The sequence below is a fragment of the Bombus fervidus genome, chromosome 4 (assembly GCF_041682495.2).
Source record: "Bombus fervidus isolate BK054 chromosome 4, iyBomFerv1, whole genome shotgun sequence".
Lineage (NCBI taxonomy): Eukaryota > Metazoa > Arthropoda > Insecta > Hymenoptera > Apidae > Bombus > Bombus fervidus.
In genome coordinates, this window is record NC_091520.1 from 15,803,788 (window position 1) to 15,813,998 (window position 10,211).

General features: G+C 28.7%; 3 protein-coding genes across 5 annotated transcripts; 1 reads left to right on the forward strand and 2 right to left on the reverse strand.

Annotated features, from left to right (window-relative positions):
* Positions 1–77: 77 nt before the first annotated feature.
* Positions 78–4,909, reverse strand: LOC139986606 (putative ATP-dependent RNA helicase DHX57). The gene is made up of 11 exons (XM_072002044.1): positions 4,784–4,909; positions 4,463–4,580; positions 4,188–4,372; positions 3,667–4,127; positions 2,739–3,570; positions 2,188–2,680; positions 1,733–2,112; positions 1,528–1,649; positions 1,137–1,456; positions 448–1,062; positions 78–364 (listed from the first exon to the last, which is right to left on the reverse strand). Exons 1-11 carry the CDS (start codon positions 4,846–4,848, stop codon positions 221–223), a joined length of 3,735 nt encoding a protein of 1,244 aa, XP_071858145.1. The 5' UTR covers positions 4,849–4,909; the 3' UTR covers positions 78–220.
* LOC139986612 (WD repeat-containing protein WRAP73) lies at positions 4,902–10,137 on the reverse strand. Of its 3 annotated transcripts, XM_072002052.1 has the most exons (7): positions 9,861–10,125; positions 9,505–9,687; positions 9,258–9,434; positions 5,947–6,216; positions 5,698–5,851; positions 5,423–5,632; positions 4,902–5,357 (listed from the first exon to the last, which is right to left on the reverse strand). In XM_072002052.1, the coding sequence occupies exons 1-7, from the start codon at positions 10,023–10,025 to the stop codon at positions 5,155–5,157; spliced, it is 1,362 nt and encodes a 453-aa protein (XP_071858153.1). In that variant the 5' UTR covers positions 10,026–10,125; the 3' UTR covers positions 4,902–5,154. The 3 variants fall into 3 exon arrangements, with proteins under 3 accessions (XP_071858153.1, XP_071858156.1, XP_071858154.1); XM_072002055.1 differs by lacking the exon at positions 5,947–6,216 and having other exon boundaries at positions 9,861–10,137; XM_072002053.1 differs by lacking the exon at positions 9,258–9,434 and having other exon boundaries at positions 9,861–10,135.
* On the forward strand, positions 6,534–9,268 carry Elp2 (elongator complex protein 2). The gene is made up of 2 exons (XM_072002047.1): positions 6,534–7,976; positions 8,054–9,268. The coding sequence occupies exons 1-2, from the start codon at positions 6,787–6,789 to the stop codon at positions 9,186–9,188; spliced, it is 2,325 nt and encodes a 774-aa protein (XP_071858148.1). The 5' UTR covers positions 6,534–6,786; the 3' UTR covers positions 9,189–9,268.
* Positions 10,138–10,211: the final 74 nt, after the last annotated feature.

Below are 10,211 nucleotides of genomic sequence, written 5' to 3' on the forward strand. Positions count from 1 at the left end.
AAAATTATACACATAATAAAGGTTAAAATCTTATATGGTTCTTAAATATTAAAAGAAAATATAAAATTTTACAAAAATTTTGTAATCGTTAAAAATATTTCGAATATTATTGTATATATCAATTACACAATATTATTTTGTATAGCATAATATATGAATTACAATATGTTTTTTTTTATTAATTTATAATTTATATTTAAAAAATTCACGACATAATATTTTATTCTGTCGTGACTACATTTACAATTGTTTGTATGATCTTCTTTCCATTTTGATGATTTAATAGATTCAGAAGGGGTTCCCTCATCTTTTGTTCTAGTAATTTGACTAATTCCATTCTCATTCCTTGCAAAAGTTGAGCCACCTAAGTAATATTAAAAGTATATTTAACATACAATTATCATCTTTTTTGTTTTAATTTCAACAAACGCTAATAAATATTCTTACCCTATGAGATTCAACATCAAATAACATCCAGCCATCTTCTAACGATACAATAAATATTCCATCATGCACTTCTATTTTTAATTCGTAATCAGAGAATAATATTAGTGGTAAAATTGGTACCATCGATACTTCTTTAATAAATATTTTACTTGTTTTCACTTTTTCTTGAAATACTAGATATGGACTAGAAAAATGACCAACATGAAAGTTGACCGAGGATGGATGGATACTAACGAAACTATCATTTTTAGTCTGGAATCTAAGTTGTTCGGGTCTCGTCTGTGTTGGAACTGCCCCAGCAAATTGAATTTGAAAAAATTTTTCTGGCGAAAGAACCTTTACTACATTAGGGTATAGAGCTGCACAAAGTAGACCTTGGAGAAGTTTATAATTATCATTATTGATGTTCAGTTCAAATCCAGTAATTTCTATAATTTTGTCAACATTTGGTTGCCGTTTGGGTAAATTAACGGGAACAAAACCGATTGAAACTAACAATTCTAATAACTGATACTTTATATCTGCCAAGGAATATAGCGTACGCACAGACAAATAGTTTTCTTTTGCAAAAGCGTGCCCTGCACTAGTACTGCGTGTATATGCTTCTAACCATTTCTGCCAAAAGAAAAAGTATCTTTTATATTGTAATTATATATTATATACATTTTTATATACTTTTATACATTTACCTTATATGCTTTGAGAATAGTTAGTTGATCAGAATTGGCAGTAAAAAATTCTTTTTTTGCATCAATCTCGTGTCTTTTTTCAAAAGGTATATGAAATGGATTTTTATGAGATAAACACGCTGCTATAGTAAGTGCAGAATCAAGACAACAGAAAATTGCTCCAAACAATATTAACTTTCCGATTCGTACATTGACAGGCAATGCCGCAAGATGGTGACCTAGTGGGGTTAATGTACATTCGGAATTAAATGCTCCTACATCTTGTAAACGTTTAATTGCACTACTGATATTTTCTTCTGTTGGTGGTTCCAACATTTTGCCTAAATAGAATATTATAATGGATATTAGAAAGTTAATTAATGATATAAAACTAAAAATATATTTTTATTACCTAAAACTTCATGTAAGTCAACTTTTTTTCCGTTATGTAGAAGTTGAATACGTAATAATAGTGGTTCTAACGGAATTCGTAATATCTCAGGTACTGGCTGTGCTGAAAATTGGTGTTTGAACCTGAAACAATTGTTTAAATTGAATAAATGTTGGTAAACTTTACTATAAGATTTAATGTTTTAATGAACAATAATTATACATACTTGTACGAGGTATATAAATGAATACATACTCCAGGCATTACACGCCCAGCACGTCCTTTTCTTTGTAATGCATTTGCTCGTGATACCCAACACATCTCTAAACTTTCCATGTTTTGGTTTGAATTAAATCTAGTCTCTTTCATCTTTCCACTGTCAATTACAAAGACACAATCATCTATAGTAATAGACGTTTCAGCTAAATTTGTGCTTAATACAATTTTTCTAGCGATAGATTTTTTAAAAACTAAGCTTTGCTCTTCATTAGATAAAGATGAATGTAATAATATTATAATAAATTTTCCAGTCTTTGGCGAAAAATACTCATTCTTACTCAATCGATCTTTCAATGCGATAATTTCAGCAAATCCGGGTAAGAATACCTACAAATGTAATATTGATTTAACTATATATTGTATATTTTTCGTATAATAAGAAAACTTAGTAAAAATACTTACTAAAATGGAACCTGTTTTAGGATAATTGTGTTCTCCAAAAGCAATCCACTGCAATGTTGCCTCTATAAGTTCATAATTAATTGAATTATGATCCATATAATATAAATTTTTTTGTGTCTGGCTATTATAACTCTTATATCTGCAGATAATTCCCTTGAAGTCTAGATCTTCATCGGCCCAAGATTCACCAGGTACCATACTAGAACGAGCTGCAAGCTGTGATGCGATATCAAAGCTAATTTCTAGTTGCTCCAAACCACCTTTAAGTCTACGTGTAGCTCTTGAATGTTCTGTTAGAACATAATTCGTTCTTTCATATACGTCTTCCACAAAGATTTGTTCTACAGGAAATGTTCTTCCTGGTATACATAAAATAGGAGCTTCTTTAAAGTACGTGGAAAAAATCTCACTTCTAAGAGTGGCACTCATAAGTATTACTTTCAGATTTGATCTTCTGGACAGTAATTCTTTCAATAGCATCAAAAGGAAGTCACTAAAAAGGACAAAACAGTTAAATAAAATTAAACAAATAAGTATAATAGATAACTTACCTTTCTGCACTTCTTTCATGAACTTCGTCTACAATAATATGTGTAACATCTGGTAATTCTGGATTCACAGCAAATCTTTGCAACAAAATTCCGGTTGTACAAAATGTTAATCTAGTTCTATTAGAAATTTTACTTTCTAATCGTATTTGATATCCTACTGTGTCACCTATGCGTTCATTTCTTTCTGATGCAACCCTTTCTGCTACTCCTATTGTACTTATCCTTCGTGGCTGTGTACATATTATGTTAATATGTTCTTTGGATACAGATCTATTAATAATCCAATCATCTAATAAAAATTGTGGCACCTGTGTACTTTTACCACATCCTGTTTCACCAGAAATTATGATTACTTGATTTTTGTGTATTACATCTAAAATTTCATACATCTTTGACCATGCAGGCAACCTTTCCCTAATTTCTATCATCTTGTTATATCTGGGATTTGTTAGTTTCTCTTTAAAATTTTTTTCAATTAGATCATCTTCTTTCAATATTTTTTCCCAACTAATATTATTTCTGTTTTTCCTATGTATAGACCCTAATTCATAATGAGTAGCTGCATTTGTTTCATCTTCATTTTCTATGTGCTTTCGAAATAGCAATTCACTCTGATCTAGAAATTGTTCTTTATTTTCTGCTAAATATTTTTTTATATCATATTCACTTTCCAAAAGAGATATTATTGAAAAAATAGAAGGTGTTCCATATTCAGATATCAATAATGCCTCTTCATACAACCTTCTTGTTATTCTTAAACAATTTATACTTGGAAATGTACCATCATTTTTATACAAATAAAAATAAGGCGGTTCATAAGGATATTTACAACCTAATGAAATATTTAAAAAAATTAAGTATAAAGTCTGCACATAATTTATATATTAATTACGTAACATATTTTATATTATGTAAATAATTATAATACCTGCAGGAAATCTTATTTCTAGGGTAAAACTTGGATTTTCTCTTTCAGGCATTCTTAATACTTGTGGTTGTTGATGCAAAAATTTACATCTATTTCCAAATCTACATCTTTTATTAATAAATAATCTGCAAACTTCTCTTTCCCTTCCCTTTCCTTGTTTCTGCCTAATCCTTTGAATTTCCTGTTCTATTTCATCATTTCTTACTAAATAATCCAAATTAACTTGTACAGTCCAAATTTGATTTTTTATTTTTTCAGTAAACATATCCCCATAAATAGATTCGAGTGCTTCTTTTTCCTCATTCCTTCTTTCCAATAAATCTATTGTATCAATTTTATTATGTATCTTGCTTCTTGCTATATTTTCCAATCCATAATATTTATAAAACAATATTTCTAAAGCTTTTCCTACATCGCCCTCTGTATATAATAGTGCTTCATTGCAATGCGATTGATGAAAACTTAAAACAATATAAATGCTCATTTATAATTGTCCATTATTTAAAATTTAACAAACTTACCCATAACTTTCAAGTTTGGATGTTGCAAATTGCCTAGTAATTTGTTCTTCGGATTTTGGTGTACTATCCTTAGAAGAATAATCAACTATTCCTTTAATGACCAAATTGCCCCTTTCCACCCAATATTGCTTTTCTAAATTGGACTTTTTATTTTCAAATTCTGATGCATCAGAAAGTTTAAAACTCTGTTAAAAAAAATATGTTACTTCTCAATAATACATTTTAAAAGATATATATACAATAATAAATTTATAATAATGTCTATGAATACATACAGGGCCATAAATATGCTTTAAAGTATCGTATAGCTGACGTTCAGATTCTTCAGATATTCTTAAGGTTTGCAGTTCTGCTTTCAGTATGGAGTCACTTTTATCTTCCATTGATACATTTCTATCATATAAACATAAGTAATTTTATAAATTATTTACAAAAGTAATTTTAAGCCATGCAAGAATAGTATCTCGTACGATAATCTAATTATATTTAATATTAGTTCTTGCGTTAAAAAGATATGCTTTTAATAATACATTCTAATTATTTTTATTTTATTACATTATTTTTATAACATATAAAAGGTTATGTTGTTTACTTACGTGTTATTTCTGTCCACATCTTGTCCGTCTAAGGAGAAATCATCATCAATGTGAAGAGGATTCATTTTGATAATATATAAATAATTTTATAAATTAACTCGGAAGATATTTTTAAATCTGTATTTTAAGGATTGGGAAAATGGAGGTTAAGAGGTAGTAAGTGTACAAATAATGGCAGTTAGAGATCTATGAATGAATTTATATGCCTCTCTTCCACGTAGTGCCAACCATTCTATCTAACTAGAAAATACGTTAAAATTGAATTACTTTAAATTTTATTTTTTGTTTTATTATTTTGTCAAATGTTACTAACAAGTAAAAAGATAAATATACGTTTATTTATTATATTCGAATGTTATTCAAATAGTTCATCATTTATTTTCAATTTGATAAATAATCGCCTTATTATAACCACAAAGCAATAAGGAATTTCCCCTAGGATGCCATCGCGCATCTAATACCGTAATATTTCGTGAAATTGATATACAACTCGCATTATGTGGTGTCCATTCAAATATATGCGCACACTCGCAAAATATTAAAAGCTGAGCACGTGTAGGATTCCATCTTGCAGCTAAATTAAATTTTTAATATAATTTGATATTGCACAGAGAAAATATATATTGTTGAAATACTCACCTACGATAGTATTTTCAAGAAGTAAATAATCAAGATAATCATCAATAATATTCCATATCCACAATGTTGTAGGATAAAGTTGATGTTTCACGGCCAAGTATTGCCCACAAAAACTAAATTTTAAAATATCAAATTTTGCAATTGACAATCTCTCAATAATATTCTTCCTTCCTATTTTTATATTTACTGGTCGTTCCGATTTCTCTTCCACTATAAAAATCGACTTTCTTAAATATCAATTATATATATATAAATGTCTATAAAAAATTACTTACAAACATGTCTATCGTAATAACTCGTATTTTTATTCGAAAATTTTGGTTGAATTATACGTTCTTCATATACCTTATTCAAATAATTTTCTTGAATTACGGGTTCAAGATATAATTGCAAAAGTGGTTTCCATGTCACGTGATTTAACAGTAAGATCTACAATATAAATACTTTTACTGAAATATTATTATAAATGTTTGCAGTAATATAAAAATGCAGTTTAATCTATCAAGATATGTAAAATTATAAACCATTTCATTAAATCCTATTACAGCTAATAACTGTCCACTGGGCATCCACGTTACATTTTCGATTCCTTTCAAACACGTATAATTTGCACATTCCGCTTGAGATAAATTTACAGTTTGTGTAGGAGAGAATACTGCAATATCTCTTTCGAATATACTCGAATAAATAATTAATTTTGCTTCGTCGCTAAAGGAAGACCAAATACATAATAATTCGCTATTTGGAGACCAGCATAATCCATCAATGCTACTTAAACGACCACATATTAATTTCTAAAATCAAAAGATTTCAATATCATGTTGAAAACTCTAGATATCGTTATAAAGCTTTTATAATTTTTTTTATAAATCTTATTATAAAAATCTAATTAATTCTTTTACATTAAATTTTAATAGCATCAGATTGTATTTACGGACTTTTTAAAAAAATTCTTCCTTACTTTGTAAATATAAATAAAAATACAATATCGTTTCAGCTAAATTCACTTAATGTTTAAAATTTACTAAAAAGGTAGAATCAGATTAGGTTATGTTAAGTTGAAAAAGCATTGAATCTTTTAAATGTTTCCTTATTTTCTGATAAAAAAGACAAAAGCCAAATAATCAAAACTAAAGAAAGTTATTAAACTACATAATTATCACGTTAAAAAAACGCAAGATATAAGAAAAATATAAGCAAAAGAAATTGGTGATAAAAATATAGACGACATTCATATCTATAGTAGTAGTAATATAATAACCTTTCATGGTTTGAAATGAATGAAGACAGTGCGCATAGTGCACTTGTGTATGACTTTTAAGGTTAAGTTAATGTTTTGAAAATTAATTTATTAAAAGCAAGATATGACAACGAGTTATATATCGTGTGCCTGCAATAGAGTTCCACATTCGGCTGATTGGGGAAAAAATGGACTCATTTGCTTTGCAGCATGTCATGCAGTTGCAATATATGATCCGTATATTTCAAAAATTGGAAAAATAACGCACACTCTTCACCGACACAAAGATCGTATTAATACTGTACGATGGCTTAAGCGAAGAGATGCGAAACCCGAATCAGAGCTATTATCGAGCTCAGTAGATGGAACAGCTATTATTTGGAGCAAAAGAAATGAATTATTTAAATGTAATAATATCATAGGAGTTGATGATACTCTAATCTTTTGCAACTCATTATACATTTCTGATCATGACTCCATAAATGAGGAAACATCTGCGAAATTGATAATATGTACTGGGTCTGTTAAAGGAGATGTAAGAATATGGTTAAGAGATACGGATGATAATGTAAAATGTTTACAAACACTTACATTTGATAAGAAATTACCAATAGAAGCTTGTTTTTCTTTCCTGCCAAATAAGCATTTACCACTTCTGGCTATTGCGATAGAAAATTTTACGATTGAATTGTATGTAACTAATTGTAATATCATAGAAGAATCATATTTTGGAAAAGTTCAAGTTTTAGTTGGGCATGAAGATTGGGTACGATGTATGGATTTTAATTACGATACAAATAACAGTATTTTGCTTGCAAGTGGATCTCAAGATGCCATGATACGATTGTGGAGAATTTCTGCAAATAGTACAGAATTTTCAAATGATGAGTTACATCAAAAAGAACAAGTGTTTATGGCTAACGGCATAAAATATAATATTACTTTAGAATCTATCCTTTATGGTCATGAAGGATGGGTTTATGGTATACATTGGTATCCGTTACAGCTTGATAATAAGAATAGAATTTTAAGATTATTATCTTGCTCATTAGATAAATCTATGATTATATGGGAGCCAGATGAAGTGACTGGGATTTGGTCCGAAAAAGTAAGAGTGGGTGAAGTTGGTGGCAATTTAATGGGTTTTTATGGTTGTAAATTTAGTGATAATGGATTAAATATATTAGCACATGGTTACCAAGGATCATTTCATATTTGGGAATACTCAAATATTGTAAAAAATTGGATTCCAAAGTCTAAACCAAGCGGTCACTTTAGTGAAGTGATTGATCTTTGCTGGGATCCAAATGGAAGGTTTGTATCCAAAATTATTAAAAATATATATACATATAATTCATCAAAACAATATACAATTACAAATTGCATTACAGGTTTCTAATTACTGCAAGTACAGATCAGACAACAAGAATTCATGCAGCTTGGAAAAATGAAACAGAATTTTGGCATGAAATTGGACGTCCACAAGTTCATGGATATGATATGTCTTGTTTGGTTATGCTAACCCCCTATATGTTTGCTTCAGGAGCAGAAGAAAAAGTTGTACGTATATTTACAGCACCAACAACATTTAGGAACTGTTTAATGAAGATTGCCAATGTTGATGATTTCAAAAATATGGTGGCTGATAGTGCATCAGTACCTGCTCTTGGACTAACAAATAAGGCAACATTTAATGATAATATCACAATTGAAGATATAGAAGTTAATAAGTTTAGAAATGAGAATTATACTCCTCCAACTGAAGAAGAGTTAATGCAAAATACACTATGGCCAGAGTTACAAAAGCTTTATGGCCATGGATATGAAATATTCTCTATAGCTGCCAGACATGATGGATCATTATTGGCAACTGCATGTAAATCAACATCACCAGAACATTCTGCAATATTATTGTGGAGTACAAATACATGGGTCCAAGTTCAGAAACTTATGTCTCATCAATTAACTATAACACAAATGGAATTTTCACCCAATAACAAATATCTACTATCTGTTTCCAGAGACAGAAGATGGTCATTGTTTGAATGTAAAAACAATATGTATACCTTAATTGCAGCTAGTCTAAAAAAAGATAGTCTTCATACTCGTATAATATGGTGTTGTTCATGGACACATGATTCATCTTTCTTTGCAACAGGTTCCAGGGATGGAAAAATTGGCATTTGGAATCCAAACTTTACGGATGATAAAATTGTTCCAATTACATCCTTGGATGTAAAAGTTTCAGTTACAGCACTTGCATTTTCATTACATAGTATTTCTCAAGATTTTTATATTTTAGCAATAGGATTTGAAACTGGATGCATAGAAATACAGAAATTAAAAATGTTCTCTAATAATTTTGAATGGGAAAAATACATAATGTATGATACTTCTCAAGCACATCACTTAACTGTTAGAAGGCTTAAATTTCGGCCTCAAAAGGAAGATTTTAATATTTTACAACTAGCAAGTTGTGGATCTGATCATATTATTAAGATATATGACATAGACATTTTGAAATGAAACAATTTGTAAAAAATATTTGTTATTTTTATATATTAAAACCTGAATTATTTGAATTAAACTATTTACCTTGCTTAATTTCCATGTGTCAGTTTTATAAATTTCTATATTGTCATTACCCTCAATTGAAACTACCACTGCTAGTTTATTACCATCTGGACTAAAATATAATTTATGGAAAGAAGATTTCACATTTTGTATATGAGTTACACTTTGATCGTCCAGAGACCATACAGATATCTGAATCTGAGTATTTTAGTAATCTTAATATATTGAAGCATGAGTTCATTTAATATCGATCAAATTTATTACTTACATTAAAATCTGACAACGTCAAAATGTATTTACTATCAGGAGACCAACTAACACTTTCTAAACCAGCACTGCCTTCAATCAATTTGTATTTCCATTCAGGATAACGAATGGAATATACTTGAATAATAGCTTTCTTTATATTTGCACATAGTATGTATTCAGTATTTCTAGACCATTCCAAATACTGTGATAAAAAAGAAAAAGAAAAAATGAACGTAATGAAAAACGAATTCCGGTATTATAAACACTTTATTTCTTTTACAGTATATAATTCACATTTCACAGTATTAAATATATAATAACAAAAATTAAAATAATAGTTGTCTATATATTATCTGTTTAATCATATACACTAACCTCAATTATATCTGGAAATACGAATGAATGAATAGTGTCTAATTTCTTGTAACCTTTTATTGTTAAATTTGTTTGATATGCAGTTGCAAAAAATCTTCCATCTTTAGAAAAATCACATAATTGATTATTTACTCGCATTAAATCATTTTCTACTTCTAATGACATCGCGCCACTGTTAAATTATAACGTATTGTTTTAAAAATTCAGCTTCGCCAACACAAACAATTGCGATATGATCTGGAAGAAAATACGTAAGGATTTATTAAATCAATTTAATAAAGAATAAAATTTCAATATCTAAGATAAAGATCTAAAGAATATTTAACGCGCAATTCCTATTATGTATATAAT